Below are 25,558 nucleotides of genomic sequence, written 5' to 3'. Positions count from 1 at the left end.
AATACATAAAATCTTTTAAAAAAAAAGGTGTGGTACTGGCACAAAAACAGACACATAGATCAATGGAACAGAATAGAGAATCCAGAAGTGGACTCTGAACTTTATGTTCAACTAATATTCGATAAAGGAGGAAAGACTATCCACTGGAAGAAAGACAGTCTCTTCAATAAATGGTGCTGGGAAAATTGGACATCCACATGCAGAAGAATGAAACTAGACCACTCTCTTTCACCATACACAAAGATAAACTCAAAATGGATGAAAGATCTAAATGTGAGACAAGATTCCATCAAAATTCTAGAGGAGAACACAGGCAACACCCTTTTTGAATTCAGCCACAGTAACTTCTTGCAAGATACATCCACGAAGGCAAAAGAAACAAAAGCAAAAATGAACTATTGGGGAGATTGGATTCTAATCACTTAGAGCAGCTTATAAAACAGATTAGGTGATAGTAGGTAATTGCATTCATTTGAGAGTGCTGAGACACTGCCCAATTTCTAGTTTCACCAAGGGAAAATACCTACAGTGTGTCTATTGAGGGAAAATAAATCAAAAGCTGGATTATATACTCATAGGGCTCTTTCTCAAGCCATTTTGTCTCAATTAAGTACACAAACCAATATAATGTAATTTGTCAATTAAATATCAATCAAAAATTTATTTATTTATTTATTTATTTATTTATTTATTTTTAAATATTTTATTTATTCATGAGAAACACAGAGAGAGAGATAGGCAGAGACACAGGAGGAGGGAGAAACAGGCTCCATGCAGGGAGCCCGACGTGGGACACGATCCTGGGTCTCCAGGATTATACCCTGGGCTGAAGCGCTAAACCGCTGAGCCACCCGGGTTGCCCATCAATAAAAAATTTAAAAACAACACAACATTTTCTAGTTTGGGAAGGTACTTCTCAGTTTAAAAAGGATCTCTGGCAGTTACCACTCAGTGTCAAGGCCATATCTTTTTCAGTGAGGTTTTGTGTGTGTGTGTGTGTGTGTGTGTGTGTGTTTTCCTATAGAAAGGTCTACTTATGCTGACATTTCAAGGACATCTGAAGTTTGAGAAGGAAACTTTTGAAACCCACAAAGCTATGATTGCAACATTTAAAAGGTTAACACCATCCAAATTACTTTCAAATGCCACCATTGAGAAGAGAATTAACCTAATCTGACCAATCATGAGTGTTTCAGGAAAAAAAAAAAGTCAATGGGATTTGATTCAGTTAAAAGACTAATTGCATCCAGTTATGTGTCTGGAATTGGCTAAATCTGATTAATTTCTCCCCCTCTCCATGCATACTGGGATACATTCTTCCACCCATTTACTAATTCATTTATTCAGTTTGAATTTCCATTATGTTATCTAGAAACTTCATTTCAACAGCACAGCTTTGTCTGAGGAGCTATGGCAACGCTAGATATAAAAATAGATGATCTCTCACCCTAACAATACCAGTAATGGCAAATGAAATAACACATTCAATTTCTTTTTTATGTAGCATGAGGTTTAGAACTGTTTCTTTGCTCCATAATTTCTTCACTGACTTGCCCATCATGAAAGTTCCCTTTTTCAATACACTTTTTTCTAGAGAATTGAGAGACTATCAAAATGCTTTACAGCATAAAAGCTTTATTTCAGCCACTATTATGAATGTGTAGAACTAAAAAAAATTCTAAGTAAAAATAAAATATGGTTGTCATTGAAGCTGCATCTACTTTAATATGCAGTGGTTTATGATTCGTTATATTTAACTGAGAATAAAACTACTCATCCTGATGAGTCTAGCCAGAAAATTACTATCACATCAGGACAGTGTCAGGGAAAATATGAACTACATTAGCACAGTAGCATTTTGTGTGCTAAACTACAAAATAATCCTTAAAAAGACTCCAGTTATCAATCTTTAACAGGTGATTGAAGTAGAATAAAAATATTCGAGAACTGGTAGTAGCAAAGTAAATTACCAAACTTTTAATCTATTTACAAGGAAAAATATATTGTTTAACCAGAAATAGATTTCTTTCCAATCAGTCTCCCAACATTTAATATTTGTTTTCTTGATATTATTCTATATATTTTAAAGAAACATTAATTTTGACAAAAATGTATAAATCATTAATGTTTATCAAAGTATTACATTCAATTTGTGGTTCAGCTCATTATCTTAGTGTGGGGGAAGTAGCATCATTTCTACTTTCTAGTATGTATATTTTATGTAATGACTAGTAAATTTCAGTGAAAATTATTTCATCTAAGGTGGTTAAATGTGGTGTGGCAAAAATGTTAATAAGTTCTCTTAAAACAAGGTCGGCCCACCATCTTTCATAAAACCCCCTCACCTCACACTTGTTTGTTCTTCTGGCTATTGTTTTTATCTGCTTCCATTACAATCATGGTTTCAACATTTTCCACTCACAATTTAAAATTGAAAAATTCTTCAATAGCCTTTTTCACTCTTAGTCTTTCCAAAATAAACTTCCTTGGACAGAAAAAAATCCTAATAAAGAATTTATTAATGGGCATCTTGGTCAGTGCTGAGAGAGAAACAGAGAGAAAAAAACAGAGAGAGACACAGAGAGAGAAAAGCAGAAGGAAAGAAGACGTTTTCATTCATTTATTTATTTTAGGGATCTTTAAACAAATTCCTTTCCTTCTTTCCTAGTAGACTGTTTTTTCCTTTCGGTTTTTCCCTCTTATTAGGGAAATTGAATACATTCACATGTAGTGTGATTGCTTATAATATTGAATTATTTATTCTAACTTATTTTATAGTTTCACTTTATTTCCTCTCATTAATTTTCAACTTCTCTGATATCTCTTGGTTCAATCTTTACTGTCAAATTGTATTTTTCTCTTTATTTTTATTTTCTCTGTCTCTATATCAATGCACAAATTTAAAGTTGTATTTTTCTGTCTAAAAACTATCTAGAACTAGTCAGCTCTTCTGTTATGTGCTAAATGATGAGAGTTTTAGAACACTACTTACGTCTTCTTTACCTGCACCTCACCATCTCCCATGGTAAAATCGCCTGGGATATTCATTCTAAACAGATGGTAATTTTTCCAATCAATACTTTTCAATCCAAATACAATGTTTTGTTTTCTTTTGTGTTTCTTTCTACTACATTTCTTTCTTATCCTATGGCTTTCTCGGTTTGTTTTCCTGAACAGTTTCTAGTGGTGCCTGTAGAGTGTCTCATGTCAGACGTTTCAGAGCCTGTGTTAGTTTCCCTTGCTGCTAGAACAAATTGCCACAAACATTGTGGCTTAAAACAACAGACATTTATTCTCTGGAAGTTCTGGGGGCCAGAAATCTAAAATAGGTCTGTGGGGCTAGATTCCTTTTGGAGGCCACAGGGGAGAATCCATTCCTAGCTCACAGAAGCTGCCTATATCTTCGGCCTCACAGATCTCCTCTCCCTTCAAAGCCAGCCGTATGACTCCTTCAGATCTTTTTCTCTGTGTCTCTTTATGCCTTCTTGGAACTTGTGTCTTTTGACCTTCTTGTCTTCCTTTTAAAGGACTCTTGTGATTATATTTAGGGCCTACCTGGACAATGCACAATAGTGTCATCTTGAGCTTCTTAATTTAATCACATTTGCAAAGCCCCCCCCCCCCTTTTTTTTCCATATAAAGTCAGCATTCATGGATTCTGGGGATTAGGACACACATCTCTTTGGAAAACCATAATTCAGCCCACCACAGTGCTTCTGTCCAAATGATCTTGTCTTTTTTATAATCTCTTGTGTGAATGAGAATTTGACTGGATGTCAAAAGTTCAAATGTACTTTTTTTCAGAATCTTGTATTTATATCTTGATAAATTCTTTTAGGCTGTTAGTACAAAAGGCAGAGTCATTCTAGTGAGGAACTGATTGTACTATTGCAGTGATTATGTTTGGTGCAGATATCTTTTTCTGTTTCCTCTAGTTAGAGTTGCAATCCATATTTGCATATATCCTGGAAATAATAGACTTTGCTACCCCTTGGCCAAGGGCTTAAACATGTGCTTCATAAGAAAGAAGGCCTAAGGACAGAGCAGAGCTATGCACCACCTCCCTTGCCTCCCCACATACCCATTTATGCGACAACCCTTGTTCCCTCTTCTGTCTCTGCAACAAATGACATACTTTGTGTAACCAGAATTTCTTCTGAGGGCCTTATTCCTCTTTGAATTGCAGTTATTTTATTGTCTTGGACCTCAGCATTCTGATGGGTTCTTAAAGTTATCAATCTATTAGTTTTTCTGCTTTTTTGTATTGTTTAAGTGGGAATGGCATCTTTGTTCTTTCTGCATCTTAACTAAAGCAGAAGGCTCCATAGACCTTTCATAAAGAAAATCCATTCAAAATATAGAATGCTATTTCTATTATTCTCCCTTTCATCCTACAAAAAGTCACACCTTAGTTATCTATTGAATTTAATCTAAATTGGAATCAAATGAATTCCACTTGGAGGGCTAACTAGTTTCATTATATAGTTCCACTTCCTATCATTGGATCACTTCACTTATACAACTTTGTAGTAAAAGCAAAGGAAATAACTCTCCCTGGGTTTATTTTATTTTATTTTTTTTTAAAGATTTTATTTATTTATTCATGATAGAGAGAGAGAGAGAGAGAGAGGCAGAGACACAGGCAGAGAGAGAAGCAGGCTCCGTGCACCGGGAGCCTGACGTGGGATTCGATCCCGGGTCTCCAGGATCGCGCCCTGGGCCAAAGGCAGGCGCCAAACCGCTGCGCCACCCAGGGATCCCCCCCCCTTTTTTTTTTTAAAGATTTTATTTATTTCTCCCTGGGTTTAAATAGCCCATCTTCTCAGAAATAAAATTATATTTTCTCATATAAAGTTGTATATCTAATTCAGATAATGTATACCTCCAGCCATGAATTTTACTTTTGTAAACAGATTTTTTTCACTTTTTTCATAATGTGGTATAAATGCTTAGCATCCTTAATAAAGTGATATTGAGCAAAAAAAAAGTATTTTGAAATATAACAAATTCCCTATATAATAGGATACACTTAACTGTAGACTGTAATTCAACTGATTATCTTATAATCATTCTCATTACAACAAAAATTAACAATGGCAGGGTCAAAGAGAGTAATTATACATGACTAGGTGTTCACCAATCACTTCTGGTTGGATTTGCTAGTATAACGCACTGTATTAGAACTGAAAAATCCTTTTGAAGAGCATTTCATTACGTTTTTAGAAATAAATTACCCTCGACACTAATAGGAGCCTTAAATTATGTGATTTGTGACCTTGATGAGTGACCTTGAGGCACTAAGCCTATTTGGACCTTCCCCCACATGCAAAACTGCAAGGACTGAATTAAGTCATCTTTTAAGATCCCATCCAGTGCTCTCACTTGGGATACAGATAGCCGGTGAAACTAAAAGATCATTTACTGCTTTTTTTGTGCTTCTTTTACACTTCTCTATAAACTGTGACAGCTGAATTTTAGCTAGCATCCCTTAAAGACTCTTTAAAAATTCTGTGCTTTTATATAGGGTGGATTACATGGGTAAGTTTTTTCTCAGATTACAAGTTTCCTCCAGGAAATGTGGATTTTGGATACCCTGACTATCGAGTAACTATCGAGATGTATTTACACTCCAGGCCTGATTGGGAGTAGAAACATATTGTTTGATTGCCCTCATAGTCTCTCTTTCCCCCTCCCAAGCCCTGAACTTCCTTTCCTTAGTGGACCATGGAAGGAAGCAATTTTATTACCACCTAGATGTTTTAACCAAGTGGCTGGGAAGGAGAACTCGGCTAAAACTCCAGAGGTCCCCTCAAGCTTGGCTGTGAATAAATAATGGCAATGTTTATAGATTTCAGAGGAGATCCAAGGAATACAAAACTACATTGCTTTCAAATTATTTCAGGAATGAGTTCTGGCTAAATGGACTTTCAGGGTGAGTAATGGGTTAGTCAGGCAAGCAAGAAGGACATGCTGAGGCTTTGATCTGAAGCCTGGAAGGATGGAGAGGTACACAACTGGTCCAAACTGGAATGGACTGAACACAGCCTTGGTAGATAGGAGACAGGATCAGTAAGTTAGGAAGAGACCTGAAGGACTCTTAAAGACAAGTTCATCTAGACCAGGACACAAAGTGGGGGAAGGGTGACAAATGGTTACTCAGAAGTAGCTTGTTAAAACTTCTGAAAAGTAAAGCATGCAAATATTCAAGTTTTATAAATTTCTGAGTTTTTATCTTCTCATGGTTTTGAGGTATTAAAATTATCTTATTAGATCAATTTCTATGGTATGTTAACCCTTGTCTGCATATGCTTTCTAAATATAATCCCAATTTCTTTTTTGCCTTTGAGAGTTATGTTACTTTTTACTATAAAAATATAATTTTATGTATTAATATTTATAAATATTTTCCATTTTGGTCTGTGACTTTGCTGTTATGTTTAGTAAATCTTTCCCACTCCTGTAAAATTACATAAATATTTTACTTTGTTGAATGTTACTATACTTATTTTTTTATACTCTTAAATATTCACCTGTTTCATTGACATTTTAGTGTATGACATTAGGGGAGGTTTATAAACTGTCCTAATTCCTTTGGATCTTACTCTTTTTTTGCATTAATTTGAAATATCATCTAATTATAAGAAAATTCTTATATATCCTTGTGTTCTCTTATCTGTCTTGCTGCATCATTGTCTGCTTTGTAATTATTTTGTTCTTTTTATAAGGAAAGTTTCCTGTTAAGGTAAACTTCCCTAATTCATTATTTCTCTATCAAATTTTGTTGGTCTTTCTCACAAGCATATTATTTATCTCAGGTAATTCTTAGAATAGTTTTACGTGTATACTTAAAAATATACATATGTGTGAAACACTTAGTTGAAACCATTTAAATTATTAGTTGACTTGAAACAGCACAATTTAAAAGAAAATCAAAAAGATAAACTTAACTGCATTCAAAGCTTTATTTGTTAGTCTGAAAGCCCTTAGTGGGCTTTTTTTTTTTATGGTTTGCTTCCAGCCAGATGTATGTATAAATGTGCATTCAAATATCCCTAAATGTTTCTAACCAAGTTAAATGATTTATCACTTTCAAATAACCAAAATATCTAATAGTGCATCATTGGTAGACTTTTTGATGCATCTGCTTTGCAAAGCAATTTTGTCACCAAAGTGCTTATTTACAAGAAATGACATGCCATTAATAGCTTCATTTCCTTGAGTTCTTCCAATGTATCTACAAGGACCATATTTCTGGGGGAATGAAGATGTCACCATTTTACTTGACATAGTTTGAGAGGTACAAAGAATGTCTCTAAAGAACACCTCCCTTTCAGCCTTATCTTTTTGTTTACATGAGATTCACTCCCTGTAGTAAAGCCCACTGATTTCTAATTGCTTAAAAGTCAATTCTGAATGAATGTATCACACTACTTCTCTCCTTAAGAAAGTAGAAAGGGATGAGAAGACAGTGAAAGAAAATAGGCGGAATAAAACTCTAAATTTATTTACTTCATAATTTGCCTGGCATAAAACTGACTCAGGTTTTGCTTAAGTCCCACAATTACCTATATCAACCTTGCAAAGAACAAATTTTCACTAAAGTTAGCATTTTTATTTCTTACTATTCTAGAATGAGGTATTTTTCTTTCCGGCTTTTGATGGGAATATAAAATTTTCAAGCTTCCCTGGAGCAAGTGTCATGAGTGAGCTATAAGCTAAAAACTAGCGGTTTTCTTATCTTTGAATATGGAATAATTTTTATTCTTTTCCCTTTCAGTTTCTTCTTTGTGGCATATGTGGAATATTGTGCGCCAAAAAAAAATCTGGACTTGTCGTAAGTTTCTGCCTTGTTTATATTTTGCATTGAAGCATTTGAAATGTAGGAACGCGAAAATGGAAATGATGACAAGCCAACTTTCACATAGAGAATGTTACTCATTGAGGATGAAAAGAGGACCGACAAATAAATACTGGCTTTTTCATTTAAAAAACAATCAAGATTATTAGAGACCATGGCAAAAGAAAAAGAAAGAAAAGCTTTGATACACTCAAATGCATGAATATGCAACTCATAATGACTGCTGTGGTTGACAATCTCCACTTTTCCAGTTTAAAGACGCCCAGACACTCACATGAATCCTTCAGTAAGCTAAAAAAGACATGGCTTGAGTTCATGGGAAATTTAACTGTTTAAATGTGGAACTTGGCCTATGGATTACTGGCTTTGACTGTGAAGTCAATTTTGCAATGCAGCAAAACAGCTGTGTTGTTATAGTTACAGTTAATTCCCAATGATTCTTTATTTAATTTTATTTTATTACTGTGAATGCAAACGTAAGTGTTTTCAGATGTTTTACAGTACTATCATGGGTTTCCAGGGTATGGAACATGCTCCCTGTTACCTCTGATAATGGCTGGAGGAGAACTGCCGTATGCTGAAGGGTAGATTCTCCACTTCCCTCTGTGACATTTTTTTGAGAGTTCAAAAGAAGGAAAAAACATTATTTTGTTGTGTGTAAAAGGAAAGATCATAGACCTTTATAAGTTGACAAAATTAATACTACACTTGGACCCTAGAAAGTGGTCTTTGAGTCTAAAAAGAGCTTTCCAGGGGGAGGCCAGTTATCTGAGGAGGGCAGGAATGGGAGAATTATTTCTGTTTAACTACTTTTTTCTGAAATTATATCTTTTTTTGTGAGAATACCTATTGTGACAAAAAAATGAAGCACCCATTGCTTTAGACATGTGAGATGTATTTTTTTAAAGTTACATAAAAGGAAACCATTAGATACAAATTTCTGGAGGCTTGTAATTTGCATCTATGAATCTTCCATCACTTTTTATACATGGCCTTCATTCTCTCTCTACTTTTATTTTACCAGAGTCTTTATGGCTGTATAATAACAATTTCTTGGCACTTAGAAGAAAGAAAGACAAAGAGAGAGAGAGAGAGAGAGAAGAAAAGAGAAGTCAAAGATAGAAATAATGAGGGAGGGAGAAGAAAATAGGGAGGGAGAGAGAGGAGAAAGGGAATCAGTGAGGGGGAAAGGAAGAGAGGGGAGATGTCTTCATCTATCTGGGCTGTTATAACAAAGTACCATAGACTGGGTGACTTACAAACAACAGAAATTTATTACTCACAGTGATAGAGGCTGGGCCCAGATTAGTGTAATTGGGTTCTGGTAAGGTTCTCCTCCAGGTTGCAAATGTTTGATTGTGTCTTCATGTGGCAAAGGGGAATGAGAACTCTCTAGAATCTTTCAAAAAGGCACTGACCCCATTTATGAGGACTCTACCTTCCTGACCTAATTACCTTCAATATCCCACCTGCAAATATTATGCCAACACCTGCCTCACTCAGGGCATAACAGATGCTAGGTGCTCAATAAATGCTTGTTAAACTCAACTGTCTACAGCAAATAGTTCCTGATAATGTAAAATTAAATGCTAAATTGAGTTTTACAGCTGTTTTCCCTATGGAATTATGCCAAAGGAGACAATCAAATCCAGGAAGGCTTTCTGAAGAAGTTAGGACTCCCTTTGGGCCTTCTGTCTAGGAGTCCATGAAAGAAGCAAAATCATTTCCAGGAAATGGAAAATATCATTGAGATGGGAATGAACAAGCTGTAGGATTGGCAAAGAGAGAGAACTGGAGTGGAGACCATGTTCAGGAGAAAAATGGAAATAGGTGTGGATAATTAAATTAGTATCACACTATAAAATATAAGGAAAGCCCCCACGGGAATTTATACTAAATGCAAATACAAAATAAAATCATTAAAGCTTTTGTAATATTCAGTTAAATTTATAATATTTAGGTAGAATTAAACACTCACGGTCTCTTAACAGAGATCCAAATCAAACCAATAATTGGATCAAAAGCAAAGGCACATCCTGTGTTTCCCCAAACCAACCATTCTGTATTTTTGTAATGTCTATTGTGTATTCTTCACTGTGGTGCTACAGAGTAACAAAAAAATGTAATAGAATGGGCCAGCTCACAAGGAATCCCTAAATTCTCCTTTGGGGAACTAGATACACAAACTCCTAGGTATGAAAAAGAGAAGTAACCAGATTCCCCAAGCTCACTTAGCTAGAGAAATATAAAGATCGGAAGTTTGGTGGGACTCGTGATAGTTCAATGAGAAGACATGTGATAGGAGCATTAACATAGTGAAACTGGATTTGGAGTCAGAAAATCTGGATTCAGTCCCTCAACTTGAGTGTTTACCTGCTCACTGTTCATTGTCCAAAATGTATAACTTCTCTCTGAGGTTTGCTGGTTGGGTTAATTGAGCTATGTGTTCAAGCTCCTAGTGTAGTAAGCGCATGATAGCTAGTGAGTAAATATTATTGAAATCTGAATCTACCTTGAAGATAAATATTGCTTATTTTAGGATTTTTGAAAGATCTATCCCTGGCCTTCATACAGTCAATTATTAATTCTGAAACACTGTGGTCAGCTCTCTCAACATTGAGTCAGATTGCACAGAAACACAGAAAGGATAGCTCCTGTCCTCCAGGAAGCACCCAAAGCCCCTTCTCTTTAATACAGCTCTGCCATCCTAGAGGTGCCACAGGACAGCGCACTGTGTTCTGGTCAGCTTTGTTTCCTCAATTTTGACATTCCCTTTCTTTTTCTTATCAGATGATCCTTTTTTCTGCCTGCTGCATCTGTGGACTCATTGGGGGCATCCTGAATTTTCAGTTTCTTCGGGCAGTGACAAAGAAGACCTCTTCTCTCTACCCTCTGCATCTCGCCTCCATGTCCCTTGCATGCATTGGGATCGGTGGTTGCACCCTGTCTTCCTGGCTCACTTGTCGACTAGCCAGCTACGAACAGAGGAGGATGTTCTCAGAAAGGGAGCATTCGCTGCACCACTCTCATGAAATGGCTGAAAAAGTGAGTTTTATACCTTTTTCGCTCACTGCTAGCATTCGCTGCACCACTCTCATGAAATGGCTGAAAAAGTGAGTTTTATACCTTTTTCGCTCACTGCTAGCATGTGATGAAGACTGCAGTCAAATCATGGTCAATCAACTTGCAGCTCTAGGCGAGAACTTGAGGAATTGAGTTTTATAAAAGTTGGGCCCTATTGGGCTAAGAATAGAATTCTTTATTATTTTTTTCTCTGCTATTTTGGGTACACCTATTTTCAACAATTTCATAGCTCTCTAGCTATACAAAAACACCATTCCTAAAATAGCATTTCATAAAATATTGAATACCTTATAAATATGGATTTTTATGTACTGTGCTGAGGAAAAACATATAAACTAAATACTCTCTCAACTCAATAATGCCAGTTTTAGAAATCTGATGAATTCTCCTTTCTAGCTCACCTCTTGTGCTTGTAAGTAGATGCATTTGATTATGTAAATTAGATTTGGAAGCATAAAAGGACCTTTTAATAAGACAGCAAAAAGCCTGCACTAACAGTGCAGATAGTACAATCCACATAAGGCTTCATTAAATTCTCATCTAAACTTCATGCATATTTGGGTAGCTTTGCCTATATTTTAAATAGTATTCTTGCATAATTGTTTCATGAAACTCATTCAAACAGGGAGTAACATTTATTGCTTGGAGGACAAATGATATAGTGAGCTGTGTTTCTATTACATTTTGTACGTATTTCTTAATTCAGTTCCTGTTACTGGATCTATGAAGGAAAAGATAAAACATCTGTAAAATAAACCAGCTAAGATAATGACCACATGATATTTCACTTGATACCATGAAAATAAAACTGCATAACCACAGGATAGAAGACAGAGTAGCATGAGTTACAACTGCATATTTCTTTATAATGTTCTTTTGAAGCAAAAATATTTATTCTATAGTTTTATGTTTCCATTTTGTATGCAATCAATACATTCAAATAAAGAGAATAGATATTCTTAAATTGTTCCATGAAAAAAGCAATGTGAAACAGATGTACACATGTTCTTCAAAAAAAGTTTTATAGCACAATTAGCAGGACTGGTAATTTAAAGAAATGGGTTGTTAAAAATAGATTACCATTACATATTTGGATAGTGACTCTTTTGTGCTCTATTTTTATACTACTGTGATTTAGTTTTTTGTGTATATGTTTGTGCAATATTTATTATATGATTGTTATATTTATATTAGAGATTGAGGGCTATTGAAATTACCGACTTGCCCAGCTGCCCGGTGGTGCCCCCGACACCAGAGTTACCTACAAGGTACGCTGATTTCTAGGGAGTTACCATGTTGTAATGTCACTGCAGGAAGCAATGCCTCTTGTAGGAAGCCATGATGTCAGCAGATCAGTCTGGACTGATGCTGTGATGTTTGTTGTTCCTCAAAGTAGCACTTTCATGAGAACTGCTTTTGAGGACCAACATAAACCTACATGGCAGAGTCTTGCAGCTTGAAAGTTGGTTGAGTATTTAAAATATTCAACCTCCTATAAACATCCAAACACATTTCTGTTTGGATGATTCATGACTCCTTTATTTTCTGCTATATCATGATTCTGACTCAATACCATCATTCACAGACCAGAGTTTTGTTTTTAAGAATAGGTGTGTCTGATAAAGACAGACCGTATCTTCCTCGTGCCAAAATTGCATGAGCAGACAACATTAAGTTTGGCACTAATACAGTAAAAATGCTTTATGAAAGCCATCTTTTTATAAGATTATCTTATGTGATAAATTTCAAATTTATTTATTATATTTTGGATTGCTAAAAATCGTCACCACTCTCACTTTGGCTATACAATATAATTGAAAATGTAGAAAGTCACACTGATACTATGGCCCAATGGCAGAAAGTATACCCACTTGCAAATAGTCACATTTGGTCCTGTGTAAATTTAGAGAATATTCTTTATGTAAATTGGACATGCCTATTTGCAAATAAACTGAAAATACTAATACATTTAAAATCTAATTTTTGTGTTTTCTCCTATGATTTTGCTGTGTCCATAGTAGTGTGAATTTAGCTAAGAAAATGCTTTTCTTTGTAAGATTTTTAAAAACTGGATTTTTTTCTTAATTCTATAATAAAATATTATACATTAATGTTTATGGTTTTCAAGCTAATTTTTGATGCAAATTTATTTTAGGAGAAGAACAAGCACGTAAGAATCTTACTTCTATAAATTCACTAGAAAATTGTTTTTGTACTAGTATGAAGAATAGAAAAGCTATATGAATAATTTTGTTAAAAATCATTTTTGAAGAATTGTTTCTATTTATCTTGCCACCCACAGTGAGTTCTTGAATGAAACCTCAAATCAGGTTTCTTACCTATAAACTTAACCTCAGCCTGACAACCCTACTATGTTTCTACACTTTTGCCATGTGCACATCTAGCAGAGCCAGTCACTGAGCCATTGCTGGGCCATAGAAACAGGCAGCTGGTGGCAAAGGACCTTCGCCTTCTGTCAGAGTTTTTACACTAAAGGAGTTTGAGTTTCTAGGCTTTTTCTTGTAATTCCTTGGCATCTTACTGGGGAGATATAATGGATACTCAGGTGTGAGATAACTCCCTAGGGCCTAGAAGGGACAAGCTCTGCCTGGAAAGACAGATCTTGATGTGAAAGGAGAACAAGTCTCCAGTGCAAATAGTCTCCTTTCTCAGAATTTCCTTGGAAGAATCTCCACAACTTTCAAAAGACAATAATGTTTTCAAAAACAAAGCTCAGTGACCAGGCCAATTTTTACCTTCCAGTCCCTCATGGATCCTCCTTCTAAGGAAATTTCCAAACCAGTCAAAACAAGGAACAAGCATCTTTATTCTATTTTATCTCCTATATTGAATTTTCAAAGAGAATATAGTCAAAATAAGACATGGATACCTTTTCATTTTTCAAATAAATATTTGGAAGAATTTCTAAAGTTTACAAAAGCAAACATTCCTAATTCTCCCAAACAGAAATCAAATATAAACTGATAGGCTTGAGATAAATGAGCAATAATTTTGATTTGAATTTTCTTTACCACACTTTTGCAAAAAGGCTTGTTCAAGGATGAAAGATTTTTAGATATTTTTGCCTAAATATTATTTATAATATGGTGTACTGACCATTATAAATGTGAATGGGCTTCACATCTTATTACCCTTTAATGTTTAGGGAGGAATTTAACGTTCAATAAAATATATGAATTCAAAACATCTAAATTTTTCATAAATTAACATTTTCTAAAATTGCAAATGAAACTTTTATCAGTTCATCCTTTCTAAGTTTTCATTTGATTTCCATATAGTTTTCCTTATTAATATCCTAGTAATTGATCCCTTAAGAAACATATTAAGAGCTTTTATTTGTTTGGTTGGGTTTTTTTACTGTATGAGTGATACTGTCATGAAAGCCAATCTTTCCCACCCTGATTTATTTGTAATCCACTGTTACATGTAAGCAGTGATCGCCTGTGGGCCTATTTCAGTTCTTTGCAAAAAGGCCACACATTTTTCTGTAGAATGAGGTAACCCCCAGAATATGTTGGCACTTTGTTGATATGCTCAGCAGAGAAGCCAATGCAAGGGGGGGGAAATGTAGGCATTTAACCATCTTCTTCTTTCTAGGTGAGGTCTTTCCAAAATAAAGTTGAGAAATAAAAGGGGAGACTCAGGGGACTAGGCACAGATTGAACTATTTTTATGTGTAGAAGACTTTGGTCTAACAGACTGTCATTTCAGCATTTTCATGTGCTCCAAGATGCCATGAAATTTCATTTTCTCAAATGCAACAACAGTATCAATCCTCGTCCTTCCCCAAAACTCAGCAAGTTTTTCAGTAGCTTGAAGTTTATGTTTTGCAAACCCATTAACCAAGTCAATATCTTACTCTGGAAGTAAATGTTAACTAATTCATCTTATTTTCCTAACAGGAAATGACAGACAACATGAGCAATGGAGGACCACAACTGATATTTAATGGAAGAGTATAATCAATATTTTAAAGAACCGTACTATTTTTTTTTTAGGATTTTCATGAGGAAAGGAAATACCAAAGGACTAGGGGATAAAATTAAAACAGTTCTTGCATTTGCTATTATCTCTTGTGAGCACCCAATATAAACATTCTCCCTCAGTTTTGCCTCACTTATTTCTTCAGCTTTTTATATTGGGTGAGAACTTTCCTGAAATGTTCTGGTGCAGTAATTTGAACAGACTTTCCAGATTATTCTAAAGACTTTTCAGGAAAAAAAAAGGAATAAACAGAAAGTCTCATATTCTATAAACACAGTATTTCACTAGCATGAGTATTAGATTTGTAATGACATATTTCATATAAATAATCAAAAGTGCGAATATCAAGAATAACAATCACTTATCAATGTCTTTGTTTTTAAAGACAATGGCTTCAAGAATACCACAATTCAAGACCTCAGTAATGCCTTGTTGTAAAAACATAATTATTTCCAATTTGTGAATGAACTATATTTCATAATTTATTTGTAAATGACAAAAACCCTGACATATAAAAAAGAATTTTTTTTTAGAGAGACAATACTAATCTGTATCATATTTTTGCATTTTTGCACAAGGGTGAAAAGTTATAAATGAATATCATTTAAGGAAAATAAATATGTTTTGATTATACCATGCAGATTGATCTGCATGTTTATGAATGAGCCTAAGAATAAAATATGTGTGTATGTGTGTATATAGACTGTAAATATAGAAAATATATACAGCATATATTTATAGCATTCATGAATGTAAATAGGTAGTTGAAAAGAAATTGTAATGCTTTTGGGGTATTACTAAAATTCTATTCCCAAAGAGTTGGGAAAGCATTTTTTTCAAGGCTTTTCTATCCCCACAAAATCACGTTTGATTTCTACTAAATTTGTTCATTTTTATTCTTTTTATTATATATGCTGTGTGTAAATATCATTGTGACTGATATTTATGGAATTGAGTGATCTGAATAGTGTAGTATAAAGGTAGATTACTTATTTGACTATTTTACTATTATGGTATTTATGTAATAACAATGATTAATACTGATTTATAAGCATAACTTTAAATCACATGCTTACACATTTATAAAAATTGACATAATGACTTGTGATTATTCATGATACTTACATTTCAAACACTTTACAACCCAATTAAATTATATAAAAGGACAAATGATGTATGTCCCAAAGTTAAAGTTACAATTCATTTTGCTAGAATTTAATTTAAAATTTAAAAATTTTAATTTACATGAAATAATACAAAAAGACCACTTTTAAGAATAAATATATATACCCAAAGAATCTAAAAGAGTTTTTTTTTGTAGAAGGAAATACAAAACATAGGCTTACATTTACTTTTATATATAGCTAGATTCAATCCTTCTCTTCCATAATGAAATGTTAAAATAGCAATTCATGACATTATGAATAGGCAAGAAAATAGCATGGTCTTTAAAAATATTTATGAGAACACAACCTCCGGTAACAGATAAAGAAATCTAATATTTTAAAATATGTAATTCTCACTGTATTGTATGCTTTTATTTTTCCCTAAGGCTTATCTATTTTTGAGTCATTTTTATGAGTTACTTATTGAACGACAGGTAGATTCAACCTTTAATATTCAGGAGGAGAACATGTTATAATTTAGAAACAAAATGTGGGTTTTAATTTTGATAACAAAATAATAATTCTAGTGAACAGAAATCTGAAGTTCTTCTAGTTTTAAAGCAACATGATCATCACCTACCCTATTTAAGTCAACTCATAAAAAAATTCTAGCCATATATAGTCAAAAGAAATAGCTGGACTATGGTTGTTTGGTGTAGCATTTGAAGTCTCCTAACTCATATGAAAAACTTCATTATCCAGATTACAGAAGTTGCCCATAAATGCAACCTCAAATAGTGAATCAGAATTATCACAGTTCTTTTGATGCCACAGACATAATCTTTATCACTGAAAATCTAAACTATACAATGCAGACATTTTGTATATATATATGACTCTACTGAGTTTATGCAAGGATGTAGTTTTGTACTGAAGGGATAACCACTGACTCTAATTTTAGGTGGTGTTTCTTTGTAGAAATATTTGTATAATACAGAGTTCTAGTACATCAGTAATATGTTTCAATGCCTTTTGAAATAATTTATGAAATCACCCATCAAAGGACAAAAGTAGGCATATCACTGCTTTGATATAGAGTTAAGAAGAGATGCAACCATTACAATTATCCAAATAGTCTACAGTGTATATAACCAGGTATAGATATGTCTTTAAATGTAGTTATTTTAACCCAATATTTTCAGGGCTCAGTTATTTAGAGGAATTTATTTAGGATGTATAGTGATTCTTTCTGAGATAAGTAGGGGAACTTGGAAGACATTGTTCAAGTACTTGAAAATTTATTTTTCACAATAAATCAAACTATGAATTAGAATATTTTAAGTGACTACTTTACACTTTTAGTATGAGCCTACCTTTGGGGGAAAGTAAATTAGGAAAACATATGTGAAACTACTGTGGTGGTGTGCTGTAAAGACTAGCTACACAAAGGTAAAGTTATAATAAGCATAAAAGAATAAAAGTGGACTCTGCTTTGAAATTTTTAAACATATATGTATATGTGTGTGCACACACAAACACATATACAATTGTTTAGAAGTGGAACATGGTATGATGACTCTATTGATATGTCTATATAATAAAATGGTGTGCTTTGAAACTACATATGGTGTGACCTCTCTTTTCATCATGATAGAAAAAAATAATTTCTCCTGCTATGTTCTGAGATTGGCAGGGGACAGGATGCTGTGAGTGAAGAGACAGAGAGAGTGCCAGCTAGAGGATATGGAATTCAGAAAGGGTTTTTTCTGAGATAGAAGAGATTAAAGTGTGTTCAAATGTAGAGAGGGAGTGGTTTATGATGCAGGACAAAATGAATGTGAGAAAGTGAGGTCCCTTGGAGGCAGGCGTTCATAAGATACACTTTATAGGAGACGGATTTAGCGATAGGACTGAAGTTGTGGGAGATCTCACAGATGAAACCACAATATTCAGAGAACTCTGCTGTCCTTATATTTGTCAAATAATTGTTACTGGCATTTGGGGTGGACAGTAATTCATTGTGCAGACTGTCCTATGCATCTTAGGCCATTAAGCATCTTTGATCTCCCATGTACTAAATGTCAGGAAGATACTGCAGGCATAGCAAACAGAAGTGTCCTAACAAATTTTCACCTATCTTTTTGGCAGGTAAGTATTGATTCCTAACCTAGAACCACTGAGAATAACCCTTGAACACAATCCAGACTGGCCAATATTAATGTTTTTTACAAATGTAGACTTGAATTGCTCAGGGTCATAAACTCACTGTTCTAAGATCTACCTACATTATCTGATACAGTAGCCACTAACCTAACCACGTGTGGTTAAGCATATATATATAAATTAATCAAAACAATATTAAATATTCAGTTTCTCAGTTGAACTGAGCTAGCCACATTCCAAGTGCTGAATAGCCACATATGGACAACATCACCTCAGAACATCCTATCAGACAATGCTAGTCAAAACCACAGAGAGGAAAACTGTCCTCAACCCTCAGTAAACCAATTATCATTATAATAAAATATGTGAAAAAAATTAGTAAACTCTCCATGGAATTTAAAGTTGATGGACCAGTTAAATCCATGGACTAGGAAAAACTAGCAAAAATGCAGTGTAGGCCAAATCCATAATAAAGTCGAAAAGTTGCTAGAGGTTTCATGTTTAAAAAATTCTGTTCACGGAAACATTCCACTAAATAACTAAATATTTTATGTTTGACAGGTAAAATGAGATGTTGTGTAACTTCTATTTTTGAAGAAATTTACTCAGCCTATTACCATGCATCAATGAAAAACTCTGCATTTCTTATGCTTGGGAAGGTGAGAACAATATGCGGCCCTCCACTTTTTTCACTGACTTGAGCTCAAGCGTGGCATGTTTAGAAACTGTATGTCCAAGGCTACATTTTCAAAGATTATTTAGCAAACATGTTTCAGAAATTTAGATTGAGCATCTTTAGTACCATTTGGTTAGAACACAGTTTCCAAATAAAGTTTTAGAACTTGGCATCATTTCACTCTTGTCTTCCTTAAATCATTTTTTTTCTGGAAACTTATGTAATATTTCTTACTCAAAGTGTGTGACAGCCAAGAAATTCAATTATTCCAAAACCATAAATCACAGGTTGTGAGTTACTCAGAGAAGAGGAAACCAATTCAGAAATTGCTTGAAATGTGGGTGCCTCATAAAATTACACTAAAGTTTTTTGGTTCTTGTTGGTTTTGTTTTTTTACTCCTATTAGCAGGAAAAATATTTACTGAATACAAAAGCCTTTTATTAGGAATGTATTTCCCAAGAAGTATATTGTAAAAAGTCAAACTCTAGATCTAAACAAATTGATTCAATATTTTAATAGTTCAATATTGTATGCATTTAACTAGTTATAGGCACACAGCTTTAATTTACCTGGAAATCTTTAAGAACTAGGTTCCATCTTTAAACTTTCCTTCACATCAAGTAGGGACTATTGATTTTTGAAGTTTTTCTTCATTAACACCCTAAGACTCTACTCTCTTAGCCACATAATACATTGCAAGCCCTATTCCAAAAGCCAAAGTGTATTGTGTTACTGGAAATTGCCAGAGACACTCTAGAATTTGGCTGAAGCTTCACAGAAAATCCTAAAATCTTGTCACATTTTCAGCAAGTGTTCTATTAACCTCAAGGAATCAGGACTCATGACTGTTCCTTGTTATTAATCAGGCTATTTGTCCTCACCTACTCATTAAGACAGAAATGTCATTTCACAGCATCCTGATGGAGGGCTGGAAGATACCCCTTGGGCTCTTTAAGACCATTGCTCAGGAAAGAAAAGCTACAGTTTCCTTCATTGGGGGTTGCAGGAAGGGATCTACCACCCCTCACTGTTCCTCATTGTAAGTCAGACAGGAAAGAGGTAACACTCAGTCTTATATAAATGTACTCTAAGGACCCTGTGCTTAGATGTCCACTCCATTCATTAATATCTAAAATGCCTTTTGATATCTGGACTTCTGGGTCTTTTCTATCTTTTAATTATACTAATACTTCTGCATCAATATCCGAGAAAAAAGAATTTAAAATTTTAATTTGATTTAAAAGGGCCCTAGGTCTTCTAAAATAAAACAAATTGCTGGAAAAAAGACTGTCTCCAAGTCACAAGAGAATAAGTAGTATTAATATTAGCCTGTTGCCATCTATCAGCAAAAAGGATGGCAGTGCAGCAGTTGAAAAACATCAAGCGTTATTATAATGTGCATTGTCTATAAATGTAAATATTCCTCTATCATATTAATATAATTTATTTAATATGAAATGTGGATAATGTGGTAAGACATTATTAATATTTCATCTGAAAAGTAAGGTCATTTCTTGCTGTACCCATGAATCATAGAGCCATTCAACCAAATCTTGCAATTTATACACCCGTAAGTTTATAAAACCACAACTCTATCATATAGGAACCACTGCTCTTTATTTGTTCAGCTTCTTTTTATTTCAGATCCAAATTTCTGGTTCTGTGGTGGTGCTTTGATTTCTGTTTCTGGTTCCTGCACTCGAACCTGAGACATTATCTCTGTAGTTGCCAAGTTTTGACCACTACAGCTACTCACTTCACTCTAGGCACTCGGGTTTGTTTAACAGGACTCCCTACCCCTGAGCCAGCTGGTGAAGTCCAGCCTTGGTCACCAAGCCAGTGGCAGGTAGTGACAAAAGCAGCCTCAACACAAATGTTAGTCACAAGCAAACAGGCATGTGCTCCAAATGGAACTAGGAATGCAAAAAAAGGATCCCAGATAACTAAAGAGAAAACAGGAGCTCTCCATAACTTGAATGTAAAAAGGTTGGAAAATCTATACGAGGTCTTTGGAAACAGGCAGGGAGCTTTAACTAAGAAACTGAGGCAAGATTATATTCCCCCTGGGTTTCATCAGGGGATTAGATCAGTAAGCTATAGAAAAAAAATGAATTTTGTCATGACAAAATTTTGCCTTTATTATCAGATATGTTCATTTCTTGTAGTAGTTGTCTTTTTCTTTTTTTAAATCTCTAGCTTAACTTACTTATCTGTGCCAAGATCATTAGAGGAAGAGGTTTTATTCAAGGGAGCTAACCCTGTATGTGTCACACTAAAGTCGATATATGCATGACAGCAGGGATCACAAGAAACGTCAAGAGAAAGTGAGACACAAGGGATGCTTTCATTAGTCATTGATCCTTCTCGACTAGGAATACTCCTCTCAGTGTGAATCTTGGAGTTCTGGATTTTTATTTTATTGACAAATTGTGGCTTTTATGTAGTATCTTCCCTTATAAAATTCTGTTTGCTGTTGCATTCTTTCACAACTGGGAAAGTCCCCTTTGCCACTGGATAAAGATGAATCCATTATTGTAATAATTTCCAAAGCATAGAGATATTAAGAGCACCCTGTGACCATAAGAGGGAGTCTAGCATATGATTCATTAATAAGCAAGTATTTAATGACTTGAGAGTAAATTGTGTATCAAAATGTACTGTGTCTAAATTTCATTTTTATCTACTTTCCAACCTCAAACTTCCCATATCACATTCTTTGGAATGTATTTAGTGTCAAGGATCTGTGAATTCACACCCACGCAAACTCTGCAGCCAGCAGGTGGTTGATTCAACTACAATTTTAGGGTAATAGTCAAAGAAAAAAGGAAGTCGTTTCCTATTTTTGTTCTGCAGTGAGCTAAAGGCAGATGGAAGTAAAGGGGAATGTCAATAGGTATTCTTGCAAGCACCATGGTTAATTTTACTGGCTAGATTCCTTGGATTAAAAAACCTTTCAAAAGATGTTGAAACTCTGCTGCAGTAAAGTCTAGTTGGGAAGGAACTAGGGCCTTAAAAGAAATACTAACTCTAGTTTTCATAAAAGGACAGTAAATTATATAAAGATGACATCATAGCTTCAGAAAGTAGCCCCACCCCATCTTATACCTCCTTTATTCCTTCCTAACCAAGACTTTCAAGATTACATAGGTACTCACACATACAAACTATTTTATTGTTTTTTTTCTTTAAAAAAAAAGTTTAATTCCAATATAGTTAACATGCAGTGTTGTATTATTTTCAGGTATATAAAATAGTGACTCAATTCCATACATCAAATTCCAAACATGGAATTTTGGAATTTCAAACAATTCCATACATCACATATATTACCCAGTGTTCACCAGGAAAAGTGCACTCCTCAACTCCCAACATTTATTTCTCCCATCTCCCCACCCACTTACCATCTGGTAACCATCAGTTTGTTCTCTATAGTTAAGAGTCTGTTTCTTGTTTTCTCTTTCTCTCTCTCACCTTCTCCCTCTCTCTTTCTCCCTTGCTCATTTGTTTTGTTTCTTAAATTCCACATATGAGTGAAATCATATGGTATTTGACTTTCTCTGATTGACTTATTTCACTAATTATGCTACTGGATATTTACCCCCAAAATACAAAAATACTAATTCAAAGGGATACATGCACCCTTATGTTTATAGCAATATTATTTACAGTAGTCAAATTATGGAAGTAACTCAAGTGTATGTGAATAAAAAAAAAATAAGTTGTGGTAAATATATATAATGGGATATATATGGTAGATAAATATATATGTATTTATCCACCATATTATTCAGCTGTACTAAAGCAGATAAATATATGTATTTATTCTACCATATTATTCAGCTATAAAAAAGGATGAAATATTGCCATTTGTAACAACATGGATGGAGCTAGAGAGTATTATGTTCATTTTACTATTTAAAACAATCCTAATTTTAACTAGAATCTTTCATCCAAAGGGTATGTAGTTGCCTTCCTGCTAATAATTGATACCTAGATAGATACTTGTAACCCCAGGTAAGTGGAGCTGAAAATTAGTATGATTTTATGAAAGTCTACATTTTAAAGTTCAGGTTTAAACTATGCATGTATATATTTATTGAATTCTAACACAAAAATTCTAGGTAATAATCAAAGCATCTATACTACGGCCAAGAGATAAAATCCAAGCATAAACATAAGGTGTTTGCACATTATTATATCTGATTACCACAAAAGTGAGAAAGACACAATTCCATTGTTAGAGAGAGTAAGAATACAATGATTACTTATGGGTTTTTTTGCTCTTTTATTTCCCTCAAAAGTACCTAATGTGATTTACAAATAATCCATTTACTAACACTGTAAAAACTATTCATACATTAACAAGAAGAAAGTTTGCCTCTAGACTGAAGTTGAGTAAACACTGCCTCTTCATGGGAATCAGTAGTTTATGTGTTCTTTAGAAATTCTGAATTTTAAAAAAAATTCTGAATTAGTACAAAAATTACTAAAAAAAAATTAGGTAGGAAGGTAATTGAGGCAAAGAAGTATTTAGGATAAAATTATCACAGTGATAAACAATTTTTGCATACTTTCTCTTATTTACAAATAAAAATGTGGCCCGGGTGAATTTGTTGTTAATTTAAGTGGCTATACCCCTTATTTCAGTAACGGAATTGCAGGACAATTTAACTATGCCTGAGAAAGAATGGAATATGCCCATGTGTTAATACAAATAAGAGTAACACCCTTTTAATAGGAAACTATTTAGCTTCCTAAAGATTGTTCTATACTCCTTGGAAATAATCATATTTTGATGTAATTTTAATTTGTTGGTTAAATTCCAACATATAATTTACCATAATATTATCCCTTTTAGTAAATCTAGAAGGGTACATAAACTGAAATTTTTCATTCAGTTTAAGAAATGTGTGGAAATTAAGTAATGGCATTTTACCTCTCCGAGTCTATGTAAATTGTGTGCTATTTTATGTTCCTTATTTTGCAAACTTTACTGTGTGTGAACACTAAATCATATGAAAGAAATAATCAACTACATTGTTAATTATTACTGCATTTATGTCAATTATACCTAAATAAAAAATGATCAGTTCAGAATCTCCATCCCGTATTTCAAGTTTCTTTTAAGGTCCTGGTTCTCAAACTTCCCAGGTATTATAATCACTTGGAGGGCTTGGTAAACAGATTGCTGAGCGCCACCTCCAGAGTTCTAATTCAGTAAACCTAGGGTGGGGCCTGAGATTTGCATTTCTAACCACATTTCAGGTGATGCTGAAGACACCCAGGGACCTGACTTTAAGGACTACTGTAACCAAACCCATATCTCCCTTCCCGATGGATACACAGTAAAGCCAATCACTGAAACACCAGGTATGTAGCAAGGAAAGGGTTTTATTTGAGAGGCAGCCAAACCAGGAGACACAGAACTTAAATCCACTTCCCTGAAGGGGGAGAGAACAAGTTTTTTTATAATCATGGGGGTTGAGATTCCATACCTATTGATGAAAAGGGCAGTAAATCTGATGACTATTCATGAAGAAAGATGGAGAATGTGCATTGAGCAAACATATGTAACAAACATTCCTGGGGTGGAGACTTAACACTAGCAAGGCAAAATTTAGCCCCTCATGTCAGGAAGTTATCTTAGGACAAGGAGAAGAGACTACGGGCATGCTTCGAGAGCCAGTATAAAAATGGATGGGGTCTTGGGTTACTTATCTTGGGTAAGGAATGCAGGATCTTGTTTTTTCATAGGCTGGAGCCATATCAGTTGACCTTGAGCCCAGGTTTCTGCAGAGACAGAATTCTGCTTATTTGGAGAAAACAGTTCTCTGAAAAACAAGCTTTCAACTGTTAGTTTCAACTTCATTAAATACATGGCGCAGAGTTTCACTACAAATAAAACACAGCCTTATTAAAGCAGTTGTGCCTTAACTTACAAACAGATGCATTTGAATGACTTCATTTCCATGTATTTTCAGCAACAGCTATAGTTTGCAAAATGTAAAATCTAGTATATTCAATAAAATATGTCTACTATTGTTTTTCCTCAATGTAAGCACAGTGTACATTTGTTAGTTCAGCAATCTCATAAGTAGGTAGAAAGAACTTTCAGAGTTAAAAATTGATGCCAAGTCCATTTTTGAAGGATTATAGGTTAAAAACCAACCATTAATATGGAAGTGCCTTGATTCTTGCCATTCCTGCAGTACTTTAGGCTAAAGCAAAACTTAGAAATTGAAAGCTCACAGTTGCCATCTGCTGACACATTTGTGAATCACATGCAGTCAGCGTCAACCAATAGCTGATTGATACATTAGTATCTTGTTCAGACTTTTGTTTTCTTCATTTTCAAAACCCATTAGGCAAATTTTATACATGTGTTTCCCGCCTCCCCCCAAAAAAACTATTCCCAAATTAAACATATTCCCAAATTAAACATATTTATTTCAAACGATTAGTTTGTACTGAAGACATTTTATTTTTTTATATTTTTTAAAGATCTTATTTATTTATTGATGAGAGACAGAGAAGGCAGAGAGAGAAACAGGCTCCATGCAGGAAGCCTGATGCGGGACCCGATCCTGGGACCCCAGGGTCATGTCCCGGGCTGAAGACAGAGCTAAACTGCTGAGCCACCTGGGCTGCTCTGTACTGAAGACATT

General features: G+C 34.4%; 1 protein-coding gene across 2 annotated transcripts in view; it reads left to right on the top strand.

The window, feature by feature from the left end:
* The window catches only part of TMEM196 (transmembrane protein 196), a 48,816-nt gene extending 33,691 nt beyond the window's left edge, over positions 1 to 15,125 (top strand). Inside the window, exons 2-5 of one of the 2 annotated variants that reach the window (XM_041728209.1) lie at positions 7,778 to 7,834; positions 10,649 to 10,903; positions 12,137 to 12,210; positions 14,866 to 14,915. In XM_041728209.1, coding sequence (XP_041584143.1) covers positions 7,778 to 7,834; positions 10,649 to 10,903; positions 12,137 to 12,210; positions 14,866 to 14,872 — 393 coding nt within the window. In that variant the 3' untranslated portion in view covers positions 14,873 to 14,915. Of the gene's footprint in view, positions 1 to 7,777; positions 7,835 to 10,648; positions 10,904 to 12,136; positions 12,211 to 14,865 lie in introns of both variants that reach the window. The other variant, XM_041728208.1, reaches the window with a different exon arrangement.
* Positions 15,126 to 25,558: the final 10,433 nt, after the last annotated feature.

This window comes from Vulpes lagopus, chromosome 13 (genome assembly GCF_018345385.1).
Source record: "Vulpes lagopus strain Blue_001 chromosome 13, ASM1834538v1, whole genome shotgun sequence".
Taxonomy (NCBI): Eukaryota; Metazoa; Chordata; class Mammalia; order Carnivora; family Canidae; genus Vulpes; species Vulpes lagopus.
This window is presented reverse-complemented; position numbering and strand designations above follow the sequence as displayed.